This window comes from Sycon ciliatum, chromosome 12, assembly GCF_964019385.1.
Source record: "Sycon ciliatum chromosome 12, ocSycCili1.1, whole genome shotgun sequence".
Classification (NCBI taxonomy): domain Eukaryota; kingdom Metazoa; phylum Porifera; class Calcarea; order Leucosolenida; family Sycettidae; genus Sycon; species Sycon ciliatum.
In genome coordinates this window covers 14,678,417-14,699,385 of record NC_088654.1, presented here as the reverse complement: position 1 = coordinate 14,699,385, position 20,969 = coordinate 14,678,417, and the positions used below count along the sequence as shown (strand labels likewise).

At 45.0% G+C, this 20,969-nt stretch overlaps 1 protein-coding gene across 1 annotated transcript in view; it reads left to right on the top strand.

Moving 5' to 3' along the window:
* The first annotated feature begins 1,381 nt into the window (after positions 1-1,381).
* Positions 1,382-20,969, top strand: part of LOC135828362 (slit homolog 1 protein-like) — a 29,787-nt gene continuing 10,199 nt past the window's right edge. The window contains exons 1-9 of the mRNA XM_065340816.1: positions 1,382-1,564; positions 2,258-2,320; positions 9,742-9,813; positions 13,082-13,156; positions 14,386-14,457; positions 14,722-14,793; positions 18,991-19,062; positions 19,368-19,492; positions 19,840-20,190. Of these exons, the coding sequence (XP_065196888.1) occupies positions 1,395-1,564; positions 2,258-2,320; positions 9,742-9,813; positions 13,082-13,156; positions 14,386-14,457; positions 14,722-14,793; positions 18,991-19,062; positions 19,368-19,492; positions 19,840-20,190 (1,072 nt within the window). The 5' untranslated portion in view covers positions 1,382-1,394. The remainder of the gene's footprint in view (positions 1,565-2,257; positions 2,321-9,741; positions 9,814-13,081; positions 13,157-14,385; positions 14,458-14,721; positions 14,794-18,990; positions 19,063-19,367; positions 19,493-19,839; positions 20,191-20,969) is intronic.

The following is a 20,969-nucleotide window of genomic DNA, read 5'->3' as shown; positions in this document are numbered from 1 at the left end:
AATAATATTTCAAGCAGCGAAGAACTAGAAAGGCAGATTACTAATTATTGAAGAACAAGAATGTATTGTAGAGTTCCAGCGCAACTGCCGGAGGATGCCGGTACCCACCAGCAGGGTGGTTGCTGCCCCTGTCAGAGAGATAGAACGAAAACTGAAACAGAGGAATTGCAAATAGTGAAACGCACAAGGTGAGAATATTCGAGCAATGTCCAACTATGACATACTGAGTAATACATGTAAACCGAAGACAAACACTAACAAACGGAGAACGTTCCAACAGAGGGTCTAGAACAATATTTGAAAATTATCAACAAGGGATTGATCAACACGAGCCTCCCGCCACGCTGGCGATTTCTGAGGAACGTATGGGCCACTTGCCATTTGTACAGATCCACGAAATCCCGTAGAATCCCGTAGACCCGGAAGGGTGTTGAATGTGCAGGACCCTATTCTGTTTTCTGCTGTTTCCACTAAGAAATGGGGCCTGAAGGCATTTCATACGAAAACCTTTTTTCTGACAAAGATCTAGCTAGTCATTAGTTCTAACCAAAGTGAAGAAGCTGGAAAAGCGATTGCTGGTCATTGAATTATGACGCGAAAATTGGTCAAATGCGCATGCATAGCACATTCAACACAATTCCAGGTCTACGGGATTCTACGGGATTTCGTGAATCTGTACAAATGGCAAGTGGTCCATTTGTGGTTCGTATTTCTTTTAGAACTTTATTATTCATATGTATTTGTGCAGGCTTTGTGGCCGGATTCCTCACTGTGATATGACCATCATAGCGGCATTGCTCAGTGCTGCCACATAAAAAATTAAAACTGAACCGAACTGCTCCTTGCTTTTGTCTTCCCTGATATTGGACATCAGGCTGTGTTTACATGAGGCGTTTCAACCCGGGTTGAGTTTGACCCGGGTCAGATTTCAACCCGTCATGTACACAAAATGAATGGCGTGTTTACATGACGCATTGCGCTTGACCCGGTTTGAAACTTCGCCCCGGGTTGATTTCAACCCTCCCCTTGGGTTGAGATCAACCCGGGGCGAGAAAATCATACTAACGTACATCTGTGTGTATCTCCCGCCAGGTTTGAATAGCAATGCACATGCGAAAATATTCACGTGAACAAACAGGACTCTTGAAGTAGACTTTTGGCAGCATATCAGTATTTGAGCCGAGCCAACTGTCTTCATGTAAACGCTCTCCAATGTTGTCTATCACACAGACTTTCAACCCGGGGTGAACTCGACCGGGGTTGAAATTTCTCATGTAAAAAAACAGCCTTAGTTGAATGTCGAAGCTTTCCCCCGCCCCCCCCCCCCCCCCCCCCCCTCCTTGTTTGTGTTTGTGTTCATAGGTGCATGTAATATGAACAATTCACAGTATGCAATGGCTTCCGACTCGTCACGTCGCCTCGTCATCCTGCTGCAGTTCATTCTGTTCTGCGGAAGCGCTCTCGCCTGTCCCCAGTATTGTGTATGCAACGGTAAACAGGTGCACTGCGATGATAGTACTCGAACAACCATTCCAACTAGTCTACCCAGCGGTGCAAAAGAGCTGTAAGTTCCTGACTGCAATCCCCGGAGCACACGGTAGACTTTGACAGTTATTGGCACATTTTGCAACGATAGGAATGCGCATCTAATACCTGATTTTGATCCTTTTTTATGCTATCAATTCTGTAAACATAGTGTCCTCCGGTTCGGCTGTATTACCCTTCACCCTGATTCTGCATTAGCGAACCTGTGAATCATGCCTCCACACTGCTGACTGGAACGCGAACGTGACTTATTACAGAGAAAAGACCAATACGTTGCGAGTTATTATTTTATGACTAACAATCCACCTAGAAAATGAGATAATATTGTCAGATGGTGCGGCAGCAAGGCACAAAAGGTACTGAGACTTTCAACGACCTGACTCCCGTTGCTTGTGTCGAGCTCAATTTTGTTCGTAGTGACTCCCGGGACCCTACTTTTGAATTTAAAAGTCGGTGTAGGCTTGCCAACAGGTGCTCTGAGGGCACATTTCCTTGGACCAATCATTTTTGTTGGCGGTAGCGGAGATTTTTCTGATCGACCTACATATTTCGATCTCTCCAAAAGACCAAGATTTGACCAACCTACGATAATTTCAAAATACCTACCCCATCGATCTCATTGGATAAAGATGTGTGTATGTGCGGACAGTAAGAGTATCCCAGTCAACCACCTTTTCTTTCTCTTCCTGGACGTGTGGCTTGTGTACTTTAGATTCATGTACGGTACCCCGTTGGGCTCCGTGTCTGGAGAGAGATTTCCTCCTACGCTAGCAGTGTACGTGAGTCATATCTAACCATTCCAGTGCCTCATTTGCATTCAAACCAGTTATGTGCTATTCCCCTAGGGTAAGAAGCAGCAAAAGCCTAAGAATCGTTTTTGTTCTCATGGACATAGTTGTGTTATTCTGCTGAGTATGATGGCCAAATGTGTTTCCTTTTAAGACTTATACATCTGACCAAAATTCCCAGGCAGTTCCAAATGCGATATTTCTCACCTCATTCTGAGAATATCTTCGGTTCTAATCAACCAATTATCACAGTTATAATGTTGCGGTAAGGAAGCCGAGCTGAAGTGACATTTGGATTACTTGATTAAGCAATGTTAAGTGATGGAGATGATGCGAAAAATGATGTGACAGGTAAGGACAAATTCATGTATTAAAGGAGAAAAAGCGGTGGAAAAAGATGATTCGAACATGTTTTCGTTCAACGCTTTTCAGCAATCACCGTTGCACTAAAGAACAAATAAGAACACAGAAAATAGTAAAGCAATCGAGTTAGAATTTTCACAATGTTGGGCACTCTGGAATGCTCTTCACGAGCTGCGTCACATTGAGCTCCAACTGGACACTACTGAGATCACAATCCAACGCCAGGGTGCTTCAAATACTCCCCATCGCTGGGCATCCGAGAACATTCTCTCATTGTCAGCCATTTCTCGGTCTTTCATCGTAAACATTTCAAATTTGTTTGCTTCATTTTCTTTTTTTATGCTGCTCACGCGCTCTTAGCATGCCAGGTAACTCTTACTCTACGATGAGAACAGACATTGAGCACCCTCAGACATTCGAAACGCTGTCACCTCCAGACCCGCTAATCCCAGGGCCGCGCTGGGCGAATCAGTGCGGGATAGTGGTAGCGACTTCGGCAGTTATATATTACAAGGTAGTGAAAAGCCTCTTGTACGGGCAAAGCAAATGTGCTTACATAATAATTATTATGACACAAATTCTCAATACACAATAATGAACAATACGCCAAGAATATGAAGGAAAAGACTCAATCCAGTTCTTTGTTGCCATAATGGGAAGTGAACTGTGACGCAAAACAAATCTGAGAAGATGGCAAGTACAGACGGTTGGCGGTCACGCGGCAACAAAATCACCAAACATGGGGCACTAACAATGTTGAAACATGGTTGCAGGAGACAAACTACAAGTAAGCAAGCAACGGATACAAAGAAACAATCAGACAATTAAAACACGTTTAAAACGCAGTGGTGCAAGAAGATGTGGTCTCGCCAACGGCCATACGATCCCCTGCATGTTATGGCTCGACGGATCAGGATAAACGACAGGATGCTCCGAAGCTCACCCATCACTACCGAATAGGCAAGTTTGCTATGCTTCTCCACCAGTTGCAATGCCAGTGCCTTCAAACACAATGTCGTATCTTTACCGCACATGCCGGAGGTACTGAAAAAGAGAGGAGTGAAAGCTCCACGTTCCACTCAGTTCACTCTGTCACTGTATGTTCTTTTTTTGGCCATATCACAAGATGGTTTTATTAGCTTACTAGCTGGTTTGGAGGTAACCCCCCCCCCCACACACACACACATTTTTCGATGCCTAGTTGCAACGCTGACGCCGAGACCTGTGGTCGGTTGAGTTGCTCCCAGCATATCAGCACGTCGTCCCTACATCCCCTATGTTTTGTCCTTTTCCTCGTTTCTTTTTGTTCTCCACCTGTTTTCCAGTAGGGCTGTGTCAATAGTAAAAAATAAATAAAAAAAACTTCATAATAATTACAGTAACACTTGGATGGAGAGCCAAGGGTTACATTAAAAAAGAAAGGACCAAAATGTCACATGTTATCCGTAGTTTGTGTCAAACGCTAACAGTTATAAGTAAGATGTTGTGTAGTCAGAAAGTGCAACAGCTAGCACAATACTACGGAGGATTAGCAAGACGAAATTCGCGTTCGCGTTCGCTCTCCAAGGAAAGTCGAACTCAGTGACGGAATTCGCGTTATGAGAAGGATTAGCAAACAGAATTCGAACATACATGACGTTGACACGACGTATATTGTGTACAGACACTACAGCGTTGTAAATTTATGACTGCTCTGACACGAATCCGGGATTCGTGTTCCGACTACTTTTCCGAACGAAAAATGCAGAAGTTCGCAATCCAGTTCGCCAACTGAAAAAATGGTTGTGAACGTGAACGCGAATTTCGTCTTGCTAATCCTCTGTGCTGACTGATGTGATGCTGACATTCAACAAACTGATGATCAGCTCTATCGGTTCGTTCATAACTTAGAACCTTCCAAGGTGGAAGGCTGTTGGTTTGCGCATCCAAGACATGACAGAGCTTATCATCAGGTCGTCGAATGTCAGTATAACGTCAGTCAGTATCGTGCCACCAGTTGCACCTTCTGACTATACGGCATCTTCCAACATTTTGCTTATAACTGTTGTCAAACTGCGGATAATATGTAATATTTTGGTCCTTTCTTTTTAAATGATTACAGTGTATATAATTATGTGGGGATGCGTGTGTGCGCACGTGTGTGTGCATGTGTGTGTGCTTATGTGTGTGCGTATGTGTGTATGTGAAGATGAGAAACAGGGATTCACTGCCCAGAAAAATCTACTTCAACCAGCCGTGTGGTGTAGACCACGCTAAACTTAGTGGCGGTCAATTTATCCGCCTTGCAAGCTGTTTGAATGGAGTAATCTGGAACTCCCTCCCCGCCGCTCTTCTGTTCGTATTAGTGACTGGAACTCCCTCCCTGCCGCTCTTCTGCCCCAGCCTCCCCACAGCCAGGGAATGCAAGCATTCAAAACTAACGTTTATCGCCATCTGCGAAGCACAAACTGGCTCTGGGCAGTAGACTCGCTATGATGATGCTCTCGCGTCTATCCCTTTCTATGCACCACAACTGGCTCGGACAATCGACTCGCCATGATCAGCCATGATGATGCTCCTCTCAGGCACAACCCCTGTAATTGTTCATAGTCTCACAGTTTCTCCCGCTCGCTGATGTTAACTCTTCCTTTCTTTTCACTTTGCTGCCTCGTACAGCTCTATCTTCTATTTTTTGGTGCATTTTTTTGGCCGTGATGCCGAGACCTCAGGTCGGCAGAGCCATCAATGCCCCACCATCACTGCTGCGTCTCGGTGCAGCCCCTGCTCAATAGTTGTCACGTTCGTCCTAGTCTCAGTACCATTGTCTTTCTTTCTTGTTTTCGAGCTGGGAATGTGAACATAGTAAAAAAATCAGAGCACAAGTTGCTATATCTAACATAGCTCGTTCCCTATCATCGCTTCGGCGATGGGCTGGAGTATGAGTATGAGTGTGTGTGTGTGTGTATGTGTGTGTGTGTGGGTGTGTTTGTGTGCCAGCTAGTTCGGTTGGTGGGTATACTTATGCCGGATAGTGTTGGGTCTGTTGCCAACGGGCTCGGCTGCTTAAAGGTGTAATGTTGTATCTACCACCTTTGTAGGTTTCAGGGTTCATATACTTTCTATTTGAAGTATACATACCTGTTAACCATGGACTACTTCTGGCTAGATTAACTCTTGTGTAATCATGGTGCTAGTGAAGCTTGTACCAGATCCACTCTGATTTAGCCACCCACACTAGTTGCAAGTATTACCTTCACTGGGGACAAGGGTAACTGCAGTTGGATCCCGGGATGGATACCTTGATGCCGTCAATCCTGTTTCTGCACCTTGTTCTCACCCACTTACTGAGGCGTGGTGAGCCCATAAGTGGGATCATTTTCAAGTCCACCCAGAGTTTTGGGGATTTCAGGGGGTGTCGGCCGTTGGGTGGTTCAATAGCCAATTGAGTCATCTTTCCAAGATTCCTTTTTAGTCTCTCTCCCCTCTCCTGGGGAGACCCACGTGACCAGTTTTGGCAGTGAGCAACAAGTACAAGTACAAGTGTGTGTGTGTAGTGCAATCCCATCACAAGTTGCTATGGCTTCTGCTGGAGCCTCACTGTCATAGTCGATGGTCAAATGGTGTGTGTGTGTGTGTGTGTGTGTGTGTGTGTGTTGTTTTGTGCTCCTTAGGAGCAGGTTACACTTTCTGAGCTCCGTGTTCTTGGCTTTCTCCAAAGTTTTTCTGCCTGCCCAGGGCGACTCTGGCGTAGCCAGAGTCGACCCTGGAGCACCCTCGCACACTGCCAAGGTAGTGCTGCATCATGATTGGAGCGCGGAATCGCGATGTAGCTTGCAGGACAATTTACTTCGATATTGTCACTGCTGCGTCGGCCGTGGTCCACCACTCGCAGTGGAGTAGCTATCCCTCGAGTGCTGTGAAGAATCCAAGCTCGAAGAATGCAGTGGTGGGAATTGCGGATTGGCTGGTGGAGTGCTGGAACAAGTCGTTGTTTCAGTGGAGTGGACGAGCGAGTGCGGAGAGGAAGGTCGCAATGGCGGAATGGTGGGAATTGAAACTTCAATCTTTCGTCGTCATGAGTGCACTGGTCAAGCGTTGCGGAAGTCTGTCGGATTTGTGAGGCATTGCCCTGCCGCTTACATCGTCAACGTGGAAGAACTGCTAGTGGAGTCCTGGTGGGATTTCGGATGCCCACACTCCTTTTGCTTGGTAGATTCTTTCGTGGACAGTGTTTTTTTCGTGGCGTGAAATTTTGAATTTTTTTTTCTTTCCTGTTCATTTTTCAGTCGTTGTCACTGTAGCTGTCAGGTTGTTGTTACAGTACTCGAACATGATTGTACAGCAGTCGTCCGTTCTACTCCATTGTTTCATCTGTTTTGCCAGTTCTGCTAGCTGATTCTCTTTATTTGCCACTGCCCCTCATAGTGCTCATGCTTGGGTGGAGGGCGGCGTGACCCGTTTAGGGTAGCTGTATCATAGTAGTAGTAGTAGTGTGTGTGTGTGTGTGTGTGTATGTGTGTGTGTGTGTGTGTGTGTGTGTGTGTGTGTGTGTGTGTGTGTGTGTGTGTGTGTGTGTGTGTGTGTGTGTGTGTGTGTGTGTGTGTGTGTGTGTGTGTGTGTGCCTAGTCTGATTTAGCCACCCACACTATTAGCAAGTATTACCTTTACTGGGGCATGGGTAACTGCAGTTGGATCCCGGAATGGATACCATCATGCCGTCAATCCTTTTTTTGCACCATGTCCTCACCACTTACTGAGATGTGGTGATCCCATAAGTAGGATCTTGGTCCTTGACAATTTTCTCTAACAGGTGGGACACGATCGGAAGGAGAGAAATCGAGCGATAGTTACTGGCGACAGTCGGTGTCCCCGCTTTGAAAAGGGGAGAGACACAAGAGAGCTTGAATGCAGCTGGCACTTTCCTCGATCGCAAGACTTCGTCGGCACAATTGTAGGAATGAGCGTTTGAAGCCTTGACCAGTCCGACACCGTTTGCCAGCCAAGGTGGACTTGCCGTGCACAACTGTTCTCCCAGCTTTGGTGCCACTCCAGTTACGGAGACAGATGCACCTCGCCAACCTGATTACAGTCAATGTCAGCGCACCACTCCCACACCTGTCAGCGCTGTTTCCGGACCAAAACAAGGCACCGCCGGAACAACTGAAACCGCAGAACATGCAGCTCTCGCTTCGAGTGCCATATCATTCCATGCCCGACCTGTTCTCGGAAGTTCACACGTCTCCACTACCTGGCTCAACATAAATGCGAGACTTAATTATGCCCTCCTTGGTTCTCTGTGGCACTGCATCGTCACCACTGCATCAAGTGGCAGGTTCAAGGCTCAAGATGTGTGTGTGTGCGTGTACGTGTGTGTATGTGCGTGACTGCTCTCGGAGATTTCGGCATTCCAGGGACCTGACCCGGCACCGGCGTATTTGCTCCACTCCCTCCTCCCGCAATGGGACCACGTAACCTTTAAGGCAGTGGGTCAACAGGACAGGACAGGATATGCGTGTATGTGTGAGTGTGAGAGTGTGAGCTACCTGGAGGCTATCACGAACCCGTTTGTGCCCTTTGCTTGGAGTTGGGGTCTAACTGTCTTGAGACAGTACGGTGTGTTTCCCTTCGCTACTGAACCAAAGGCATCTCTATTCGCGCACCTCCAGTGGCCTAGTCTGGTATGGCGGCGACACATCCATTGCCTTTGGGAGCTCCATCACCTGGTTCACCACCAGACCACTGCTCTTATGGAGCTGGGCTATAGTCTCTCCACCAGTGCGTGGCGCCCTCTCCAACTTGTCCCGCCTGCTAGGGTGAACACCTACTCGCGTGCCACTTTCCTCTATGTTACCGCTGCCACCTGGAATTCTCTCCCCACTGACATTAGAACCACCCAAAATAGTCATTGCTTTGTGTCTCGTGTCTGTTTCATCTTTGCCAACACCCGCTTTGAACCCGCTGGTTTCATTCCTTCCAGAGTTTCCGTGACATAGTGTTAGGCCCACAAGTAATTACATGTAGTTCATATTCATTAGTTCATGCATTATTCATTTGGCCTGGGTAGCTACTTGCGCGTCCATGTTTGCCATAGCTACTTCAACTCGCTCTCTTCAATAATCACCATGTAGTCGTCTCGTTCGTCCTGGTCTTAGTCATCCCGTCTCTAATAAATGTCGTTCCACCAACATATCTATTCCCGTTGTCAGTTGGCCTTGTTCGGACTCAACAATAGTAACGAATGTTATGGCTGATTTCTACAGTACACATTTGTATAACCCTTCCTCTTCTCAATCTACATGTTATAATTTTGCAGATATATTCCCAGCAAGACATCATGAGAACAGAAACCCCCTCGACTTCGGCCTTTGGGGAATCCATAAATAAATAAAATAAATAAATAAATATAACAAACTGTGAGTTCTCAGAAGACCAAGGCCATGACGGGGAACTGAACGGACCCGCCAGCTGTCATTGATCTTCAGGAAGGTGGTGGTCAGCTTCACGTATCTTGGCAGTGCCCTTCGTGCAGAGGGAGGCACTCTGGAGAAGGAGCTCCCCTCCGGGCTTGCCAAAGCCTCTCTGTCAAGTCCAAGTGTCTTGTATGCAGGGCTGCCGGTGTCCTCCCTACTGTATTCTATGGAGTAGAGACTTCCCCTGTGAAGGCCCGGCAGATGAATCACCTGAATCTATTTCATCGCTCATGCATTCGTTCCATTCCTGTTAAGGAGCAACCAGCACTGCCGCCGTCTCACAAGTGCTGTTACGCGTCTTCCTGAAGACATTGGCACTCGGGTGCATGATGGGTGAATTCCCCGAAACACTGCTTGTTGAGCACAGAGCAGTGGTTTCCTACAGGGTTTGCTGTGTCGAAGACAGTGCCGTGTACTCACGAGCAAACTTAACAACTTCTTACGGCAGTTATATATGCCTTGTAGATGACTTGTTATCCATATTAATTATTATACTGGTAGACGAAAACGAAAACTTGATTGGTTGAAAGTGACAGTATTGTGTGGAAACATTCGACCAGTATGTAACGTACTGTTGCTTGTATTATTTGCTTTAGGTCCACGGATCATTGTAATATCACCATGGTGACGCGTGATGCTTTCAGTGCCACTCCAGACTTAACCGCACTGTAAGTATGGACGCGCTCTGTGAAACGCAAATCACCCACAATCGTGTCTCGCCTACAATTGCGGCTATGCATTATTCGTTCTAAAAAGTCGCTAAAGCTCTCCTCGCCCGTAGAAAACGAATAAGCTACTTGTTTGGAAAAATAATTTGAACTGTTCCCCTCTCCACACTACGCTCTTGATTCACATTCATTCTCCGCAACACCACCACTCCATAGCGAGGAAATTCATTCTTGGATAGATGCTCCATATCCTACAGCCCGCTGTTTCGCTCATTAAGAGCTCCTCAGTGGAGGTAGATGATAGGCACCAGCGGATTTTGCCGGCATCATTATTGGAATAATTATTGGCATAATTTGGTGGTTGAAAATTGGAGCATAATTGGGCATCGTTTCGGTAGTGGAAGCATAACTACATGATTGTACCACAGTTCTAGTATGTAAGCTACCCAATTGTGTACATTGCACCTGACCAGTGCTGGTGGTCAGCATGGTAAAGGGTTTCCGAGGTCATGCCAATAGTGTTTTCAATGAAAAGCATGGTAGAAATCATGGCATTATTGTATGCTCGAACTCGTCTTCTTCGAAGTCCTTTCTCACACTGATACAGTACATATAGCAGAAGATGTGAGTGAATCAGCCTTTATCAGGCATTCTGGGGCGGACGAGATAGTGACAGGTAGTCCGCAAAACTCCGCGTTCATGTACATGATGCATGTTACGAAGTCATGGTCTTAGCAGCCATGACTCTGCAGGATATGAATATTGCTCTAATATTTATTTTTATTCCCGTAGCTATGCAGAAGACGGTACTTCAGTAACGTCTGGCGCTAGCCAGGGTCTACACAGCTTTAATTTGGTGTATATTTATTTGTTTGTTTGTGTCGCGCCTGGTGCTATCCTGTATCTGTCCCGTACCGTACCATCAAAGATAGCTGGCCACAAACAGCTGGCCACAATATTCAAATAAGGCTTTCAAATGCAAGATCATAACATGAAGCAACTAGGAAGAATGAGTATGAATGCGAAGTGCATCGGGATTGCATGTAGGGCGAGTGCGGGTTCGAATCCCAGGTTATGCCTTGAAAAAAAAGGATAATTGAAAATTTTATAACATCCCTGTCCTTTTTTGCCTAGGTCATAAAGGCAAAAAGCATAGAGTAGGGCCCTGAGCTTCCAAGCTCTCTCGTTAAATTGACCGGAGGATGTACCCAGTGTGCTGACAGTGCTCAACACCGCGGAGGCAGAGCGTAATACAGAACAACAAGGACAACTAAGGCGTGTTTGCTGCTACTTCACGTTTCATGCTCGAGCGCCCCATCCTAATGTTGACTGATGATTGCGAGAGCATGAAACTTTAAGTAGCAGCAAACAAGCCTTGATTTTCCTTGTTGTTTTGTTTTGTAAAAAAATATTCAGGTATAGTTGATGTTCGGCCATAATTGAACGAGAGATGGAGCTAAGGGAGAGATGAGCTGATTATTCGCAGGGTGGAGGTGACATCGGTTGGACGAATATGACGATTACGAAGACAGTAAGGTACCTCAAACTAATTTGGCAATGAAAAAATGTTTTTACAAAAGAAGTCAACTAATGAATAAAAGAAGTGTTATTTTTCGTTGGCTGAGCGTAGCGAATGAAACGAAAAATGTATTTTTTGCCAGCATTTTCACCATAGTTACGGCACCAGGATTGCGTCAGCTGGTTTCTTTGTCAGTGTTCTCAAACGTTTCTCTTCATCGTGGTCTTTCTCTTTTCGTTGTAGTTTCCCACCCGCCTTCCCCTTTATTCTCACATCGAGATAGGTTCTGCAGGCTACGTTTTGTTCATTTATCTTATGGGGTTATTCTAACCGGTTTTTCCTCAGGGTTGTGCCTCCGCTGGGGTCCTGAGGTTTTTTCCACCAGCTTCGGGCTAGTTAATTATCCGGCGGCCCCATTCACCACAGTGGTTCGCTTTTTGCATCATGTTGGTCTGGTACATACGTGTACAATCATGTATATGTGTGAGGTGGCATGCCCTTCTTCTTGCTCATGTATACACTACGCTAAGCTCTTCCATCTTCCACCGTGAGTGAACAAAGACCACACTACTGCTGCGACCTGTATCTTTCTGTTGTGTGTGGGTGTGTCTGCGGTGTACGCAGAGGCCAGCTAGCTGGCAAAAAGTAATTTTTTTTCTCTTTTCCATGTTGATCTCTAGCATGCATGGACATCTTGGTATGGGGGTACTCATGTAACATTTTGTTGTACTTTTGGCCACTGGCAAGTACGAAAAGGCACAATCTTTCGAACTCTGAGGCTCCCGATAAGTACAACAAAGTGAATATTATGTATCCCCACATGCCAAAGCATCATAATTATGAGGATTTTGCGAGCATAATGCGAGAATCCATGAAACCATAATTCCATGGTTTCGCGAGCATAATCCGCCGGAGCCTAGTAGATGAAGAATGAATAACGGATAAAGGAATAAACAATCGACGAGGAGACAATAGTCGTAAAATGGCAATAAATAAGATAAATTGTTCACTCATAATTAATTAACAACAGCAAAAAATGAAGAAAGTTAAGTTCCATAACGTTTTCTTGTACCTGTGCTATGTAAACGGAAAGAAAATGTATCACTCACACTCTTCAAGTAATGCACACGCACTATTACATTCATTCACACAGTATCACATTCATCTGCCACTAACTTTCTCACATACACTATATTCACACATTGCGAAGGTGCAAACTTTGCTTTTTGTACTTTCTGGCTGCTGTATTTCTACCAGAAACCATATTAGCTACATGTATATAAGTGTGTGTTTTAGTTATTAAATATTTTATGTGACGGCGTTCCACTGAGGACAGTCACAAGAAAACGTTATGGAACTTAACTTTCTTCATTTTTTGCTGTTGTTATGAGTGCACAATTTATCTTATTTATTGCCATTTTACGGGTAAAGGAATGAGTATTTTTATAGGATAAAGTGGCCCAATTGCCCAGGTTCTACATAGAAAAGTGACATAGCTCAGAAAAGTGACATACCTGAAGAAATTCAAGGTGACAAAAGTTCTAAAGGTGATAACGAAACGTGCTTGTAAAAAGAAACAAAACTCGTTGTCCGTTCCATTTACCACGCTTTTGAAAACTGAGTACGGAAAATTCTTGCTCTCCGTTTTAGAAGTGTGTCCGTGTGGCACCTTGGCCTTGTCGTAGGGTCTTCAAGATTAATCCATACTCGAGTGTGTTCTGTGCGAATGTATCTGTGCCACTACATTAGATCCTTGAGACACAACTATTGGCTGAAATCCCTGCCATCCGACCTGCTGGCAGACTTGCCTAAATTGACTTTTTTGTGAGTAACAGTTTCTTCATTTTCTTGTTGTTGTTACTTGTATTTATTTAAAAGGATTCTCCAAAAGCAAATGGATGCTTATCACGGAAGTCTCCTACATAAATATAGTAAGAAAAATGGGGGAATGAGGGAGAGGAGAGGAGAGGAGATGAAGCATGGGAAAAGGGGAAAGAATTACTTAAATATCGAGGTATAACAGCAGTAAAGAAACATTGTCGCTAGACTTACGATTATCGATTTTCATTAACTTTGTTTGCTTCAAAATCGCCTTCACCATACCACAGTGGCCACATTAGAGTCCTCTTTTGGAACACATCGTGTGTCGAATCGTTCCTCTGTGTGAGGAGCCAATGGACAAAATTAATAGAGCCCTCTCTTTATTGATGCCCCGACGTTGTCACCAAATTATAATGTGCAAATTTGGTTCTGCTTTGCTTTTATACTCTTGTCCATGCCATTACACTGGTGGTTTCAGGATCACAATCGCAGTTCTTGTTGCCGTTTCTGTTGGGTCGTGATAGTTCAAAGTAAACATCAGGCTCTGTTCTCCTTTTCCTTCTTGGTTTTTGTACTGAATGATGTACATGTACATGAATCAGGATTGAGAAAATAGCACCCTCTCTTTAATAATGCCCTCACTTGAATAATGCCCTCACTTGAATAGTGCCCCATTTGTGATGGACTTTGAAAAATAGGGCCCAAATGGCGCTAATCGTACGAGTACGGTGTGTAAACGCAGAGACCGAGTCGTGCCGAGTCCGCTATAGCTCTTATTAGTACTATACTCCACTTCTGGCCAAAGAACTGTGATTAGGTTTGATCGATATTAGCTTTGCCTAGCCCTTCGGCTACTGAGATTCCAGTCGTATCTGGACGAGATATTCCTACCGTTTGGACTGATAATGATACATTTCCCTCTGCACATAAAGTGCTGAATGTGCGTGCGTCAAGACCTGTGCTTGTTGTTGGTGCTTGAGGAGCCGCTTTCCGCCATTGGGTGAGAACCTTGGTCTTATGATTGTTTTTGAAATACACCTGCGGCGACCGCATAGACAACAACTTTCCCCTTTCACGAAGCGCAGAAACCGTCAGATTAGCGCTCATTTGCGACGCACCAGGAATAATTTTCATACAGCCATGACTGCATACAAACCAAACTTCCCAATCCGCTGCTATGCTCTCAGTTACCTGTTTTAACTGTCACTTGTTCACTTTCTGACTCCATCCAGATCACTCCACAGCAACACCCAACTTCAGATACCTATAGGACTGGTGGACAGTGTCCCTCTTCTGAATTTGCTGTAAGTTAGAAGTGTTGCAGTCAGACCAAAAATGCAGGATAAATTAATTTTTAAGTTCATAGCATCAACCGTGTCGATATTTTATGTTTCATGGGGCATGTATTGCATAGTCATACTCGCATTTGCCCTGGCAATTGCAGAATCATCTTCCGCATTATTACATCGCTTTACAACAGTTTGCTCTTCCTCCTATGAACATGTCTTCATGATGTAAATCATTCCATGGCTTTCTGGTTGCTTGTGGTTTTTTCAATATCGTTTCAGTTCATTAGACAACACAGCAATGTGCTCAATCGATACTGCCTTCTTGTCCAAGCTTCCAAACCTTGCTACATTGTAAGTACTGAAGCTGCGGACATAGGTTTAGTCCTTTGAAGACTCATCAACGCAGCAGAGAGCCATATTTGAACCAGGCCCGCATATACCTGGCCAGAGTGCTCAAACTGACAAGTCAGTGAGCTTGGCATAGCGGAAACAGCAGAGGCACTACCCCACATGTGAGTGCTCAACTACTACAAGAGCAGGAAAGAAATATTAAAAACAATATGCACCTGTACAATAGGCATTTTAGAGAATCAAAAATGCCTGAATGACTGGAAAAAGAGGGACGAAATGTTTCCAAGTAGTCCTTTGTTTGTGTCCACACACTTCATGCACAAACGAGAAAGCAGGAAATCCAAATGTACGAAATATTCCCTAGTTGAGGGAATGGAAAAGGCAAAATTCGGAAGAAAGAATTGACCTTCACGACCAGGACTCAAATGCTTCTGAATAATTTATCCAGACGTATACGGGTGAGGGAAAGATGCAAACGGAAATATTGACTGTCACCACCAGGACTCGCACCAGGGATCTTTTATATGAAGATTTTTTTTAAAGCCAACATGTATCTACTCAAATCTGTAGATTGCAAGCTACGTCAGTCATAGGCCTCATCAGGTCAGCTACTAGCTGCCCGTATCCATTATCCACAATGTGTTTTCTGTAGTTGTTGTTTCAATACTCCACCCATTATGCAGGCAGGCATAGAGAGATGGTGTGAGACCATAATTGAGAAACAAAGGGTACTGGGCAGGCTTTTCCCAAATCGGCCGGCCCAATAATGTTGTTGCAAAGTGCCTTTACCAACGAATGATGTTGCTGCAAGCATGAACGACGATTGACCATTCGAGCTCTTTACTTCAGTACTAGTAGTACTAGTGCGTTGAGGTCGTGCAACTCGTGTCCTTTGACCTCCTCTCAAACAAACATTTGTCATTAGGAAGATAGTTACTAGTAAAATCCCCAAATTGGCCGGCCGAAAAATTTGCTTATCGAAGAATCGCAAAGGTTTTTGCTGAATTTGGAGAGTTCCTTTGAGAATCACCGAAAATCTACTAAACCTTCCAATATCTCACCAATTTGAAGCCAATATGCCAACAATTCTTTTAGCCGATTTTCCAATATATTCCAATTTTGCGGCCGATTTTCGAACAATCAGCTGATTTTGCAGCCGAATCAGATGTCACAGTCACTATTCTGATGAGTTCCCCGTTATTATCTCTATGGAACGAAACAAGACTTGTCAGGAGTACTACTACTTGCTTTCGTGGAGTGTGGCTGGCGAACTGTTCGTGCTGTGATCTGCAAGCGTCGTATGGTCTCGCCGGGTCAAAATGAAAAACCTACTACTACTGTATTTGACGGACCTATTGAAGATGGCACAAAGAATTAGTCACTATTCCGCTGCATATTTCGCTGAGCATCCCATTCCTTTGTAACTTGCCAATCCCTACCCCTTTTGTGAACGTGCTGTATTATTATTATTATAGACAACACCTCATGGCATGAGAAGAAAATCAGCCAGTACGGGAGATGTGGGTTTTCTTTTCTCTTTTCTTTTCTTTTCTTTTCTCTTCTACCGTGGTTGATCTCACCCTCTCCTCAATTTATTTGGCTGTCCATGCTACGAGGTGCAGAAATAAATAAATAAAATGTATTTTTGAGCCGAGCGAAAAGCCGAATACGCGAAAATAGGCCGATTTGGGCGAAACCTAGTACCAAGTTCAAGTCCTTCTTGGAAGCGGAAAATGTTTTCCAGCCTTGCCGCGACCCACAGTTAATAGATCAATCCCGAAAAATTGTCTGGGTTCGTGAAAGAGGGCACACGTACCGCGTGCAAGTCAGCTCGTGTGAAGTGCAGCGTTTTGTATTCAGTTTGTACGTGGCAGCTCATGGCGGAGGAGAGAGAGACTTTTGCTCGCCGAGCTGAAGCTAAAGGATTTGCTGGAGTCCTGCCAGCAGCTAGTCAAAGGATCGTCGGAACCTTAGGCAGACCCTGACGGAGTTTGAAGGCTAGCTAGCTTTCGGCGAGGAGAGGAACATTCGCGTGGCAATCGACTCTCCGTTAAAAAACAAGCTACATACCGCCGACATACCGCAACGGCTACGATTACAACTTACAACTTCTCAATCTGCTCAAACGGGTTTATTCAAACAATACGACATGGAAAGAAGGAAGAAAACCAAAGATACAAGGGATGAAACTCGACTACGAAATGAAAATGAAAATTTGAAAATCTCTCATCCAAAGAAACTCAAGGCCGATGTAGCAAGGTTGTGTCAAAGATTCAACTCAATCCCTAGACGAATGCGTTGAAAGATGTAAAGTGGGCGTGAATGATTCACGCTGAGACTTTGGCCTGCCGAGAACAACAAAATAAAAGAATAGAAGTAAAAAGGAAAACAATAGAAAATGCAAGAGTAATCCAGAGAAACAAAAGTAGCTTCACAAAGTCACAATCCGACCAACAGCAAAAAATCGGAGAATGGAAAACAAAGCCTACCTTCTCAATCTGCTGCTTTACAAAGTTCAACTATCTACAAGTCCTGACTGCTGTAGTCTGAAGCCGTAGTCGTATCGCCCCCCTACAGGCAGCTATTGTAGCTCATCGATTTTCCGACTTGGACTTCTTCCGCAAACTCTCACAAAATTACTGCAGTGTATGCTGTGTTTCCGCACGCTCGTGTCGACATGTCACCTACTGTACATGTACCGGATCGGGAAGGCGGAGGCGCTTGGCGACCTCCGCTGACTCCAGGTTGCCGAATACCCGCCGTCATCTCCGCTATTATCGCAGGACACATTCTCCCCTTCCAGGACCTGTTGTTGTCCCGGGGGTAGAGACTGCGGTGTCTTTCGAAATAGTTCTTCACCACGCTCCCGTGAATGATGATTCTCATCATGAACTCTTTCTGACGGTGTGACATGGCGATTGTCTTTGGCGGAGCATTGGCTCGACGAAAACGCAATCTTCTTGTTTAGTACGACATTGATCAGCTGCAGATGAGTACAGTCACTTCGTGGCTGGTTCTATAGTAGGAAACCTGGCAGGAAAGAGGCAGGACTCATCGAAGACTAAGCGGTCGCAATTACTTACAACAGCACTCGAAATATCTTGTAAGATTTAGGGTCTATCGCTTTGAGCCACAACGCTCACAGCCTTGCCTACTTCATCAAAGAGAGCTCTACATGTTCGTTGACCTCTTCACACTACACAGAAGAGCGAAACATGGATTATGGCTCAGCGTTTCGACTGCAACAGCCGAACATTACCAGTGCGAGAGAGACAAACCCACGAGGGACGTTGCTTTCTGTCGCATCGTCTCTCTTGCATTCAACTAACGAGAAAACCGCGTACTTACCCCCACATTCAGGCGCAAACTATCCAACACGTCCTGTGCCGCATGCTGATCAGGTAGTGCCATGTATGTGTTGTACAGTTTACTCACAGCTGACATGCCCCCTTTCAAACCCAGATAATATTCTCCGCATTGGAGTATTTGGGAACTCGTGACTTGGCACGAGGAAAACATGGATGCAGTGAATGGGACTTTTGGTCTTTGACCACTTGCTGGTGAGCTGATCTATTCACCTCCCACCGCTTTAGCTGCATCTGCATCTGCACCTTGATCCTTGAAGGGGCCTCTAGCCCAGTCTGACGCGAACCGTGAAATATACATATTTTATTATACCATTCCATCCAGTAACGTTACAAAGTTGTATTGATTATAATTATTGTGACAAGATCAAATTCTGGAATGCAACTGTGGTAGCTCTGCTCATGATATGAGCGCGCACATTGCTCTCCTTTTGCATTTTGGTTATGCGAAAGGAGAGAAATGTGCGCACACATATCATGAAACGTTGCTTTGATCCTGCATTAACTTGCGGAATTCACATCGGCTTATCACTCGTGTCCTCGTGGACTGGCCCCAGCAGCACTTCCCCTGAATCTAACGGACAACACGGAGAGAGATATTGGTTGTGTTTTGAAGTAGCCCGTGAGAATCAGAGTGCGGCGGTGATGATTTATCCACACGATTGAAATGCAATCCAAGAACTGCAGTTTCAATTGAAAAGGTTCAAACGGCAGTTCGCGATCACATTTCGCATGCAACAATGCAAGTCCACACAGTCAGGTCGTAAGAAACTTGGTGCAATCAGAATCTACAATCGTTAACTCTTCTGTTTCTTCTGTTTGGCTTGTCCAGGGGATTGGCATCAACCCGTCTTAAAACGCTGCCCTCGAACCTTTTCAGAGCGAACACGAAGCTGTCAGCAATGTAAGCATTACACAGGAAATCCCCAACAAATGTTATTGCTTTCTGCAATGGTGTTGCCAATGAGCGATGGACCAGTGACATGTAAGCATTACACAGGAAATCCCCAACAAATGTTATTGCTTTCTGCAATGGTGTTGCCAATGAGCGATGGACCAGTAACATTGCACTCCAGTCATAGAGCAACGGATTTCTGGACACTCCTATCCTCCACTTTTTCAGTCGGTCCCCAGTAGCCTCCTGCAACTCTTCATTTAGCAGGCTATGGTATACGCTTTGCTCTTGGGCTACTATTCCTTATGGTACAGATATATCATGGGTACTCCCTTCACCCTTGACTTGGCAAGCTCATGCTCTCTAGGCGTGGCAAGGGCAAGGATTGCAGGAGGAACATTCAGTGCTGATCCGCTCGCCGCAACATTTGCTCAGAAATGTAAGTTGCAACCAAATGCTAGCCCAAACAAACCGTTTGCTAAGAAGGTGGAGATGATTGTATCAGCAATTTATACCAAGAAAAATCACTACTCTCATCCGTGGCATTGCCCCCGATAGCAACGAGTGCGGTTTATTACGTTCTCAGCAGAATGTATCACCAAGAGAGATAAAGGATGCTGTTGTATAATTCTGCCTTGGGGGAAGTGAAAAGGTATTGTCTTGAATCATAGGAAGTCTTCCCAGCGTATTTTTCACGATCATCCATAACTTGTATGAATTCCTGATTGTGATAATCACACCTACGTTGGTAACAAACATGATGTGCTGTTTTGTCGACTATTGCAGTGGTGGGTTACTGTAGCGGTAACTCGAAATTTCAATGCTTCTCCAACAAAGGCAAAACAGGCTACTTCTGCCAATGCCCAGCGGGGTTTGTTTATAATGGAAACACATGTGTCAGCACAAAAGTGTGTAATCCTGAAATACGCACCGCAGCATGCAACAAGTACCCAGTGTGCCAGTTTAATCAACAGCCCAGTGTGTACGAGTGCGGCTGCAGAACGGGACTCAAACTAGGCAGCCATCTTTGTGAACTGGCGGACGAATGTTCGGAGGGAACGCACGCATGTCACGTGAATGCCATCTGCCAGAACACTAATGCCAACTACACATGTATCTGCAACACAGGCTTTATGGGTGAGTGCAAGAGTAATGCACGAGTCCCATTGTCATTCAGTTGGGGAATGTATCTGTCAAGCAGCCCATCCATCTGCAGTACTTCGGGATCTTACAGACCAGTATTTGCTGGTGCTAAGTTGTGGAATCTTTTGCCCCTCCACCCCCCCCCCCCCCCTCTTTAAAGTCCTGCCCTACCACATGCCGATTAAAGCGTCTATTGAAAGTTTACTTTCATTGCTAATGCTAGGATGTTCCCTCTCCCGAGAAATCTCTGGGCTCGCTGTTTTCTATACTCCAATGATGATTACATAAAATAAAAACAAAATACATGTATATGTACTTCGGGATCTCACAGCCTTGTATTCCCCTCTAGTTGTCCTGCCCTACCACATCTCAATATTCACACGTCCATTGAAAGTTCACTTTCATGGCCAATGTTAAGATGATCCTTACCCTGAGAGATTCCTTGGCTCAATGTTTCTCTTCACTCCACTTATCCGAGTTATCTAATATTGTTCTCTTACTTCGAAAAAATCTGTTCTCCCTTTCTATCATCATCATCAGAACAAAGGGCATGATTGTCCGTTTGACTTGCGGTGTAAATAAAAACAAATACAACACAAAAAATTCAATATGGCAGGCGACAGATAAAAAGGAAGAGTGTGTTCCGCGAGCTCCCATGTAGGGAGCAACATACTCTTCCCCTACTATCGCCGGTCGCACCAACCTCTTCTTCACATTGTTGTCCCTCCACGCGGGCTTGCGAATTAGACGGTTTGGAGGCAACAACGTTGTGA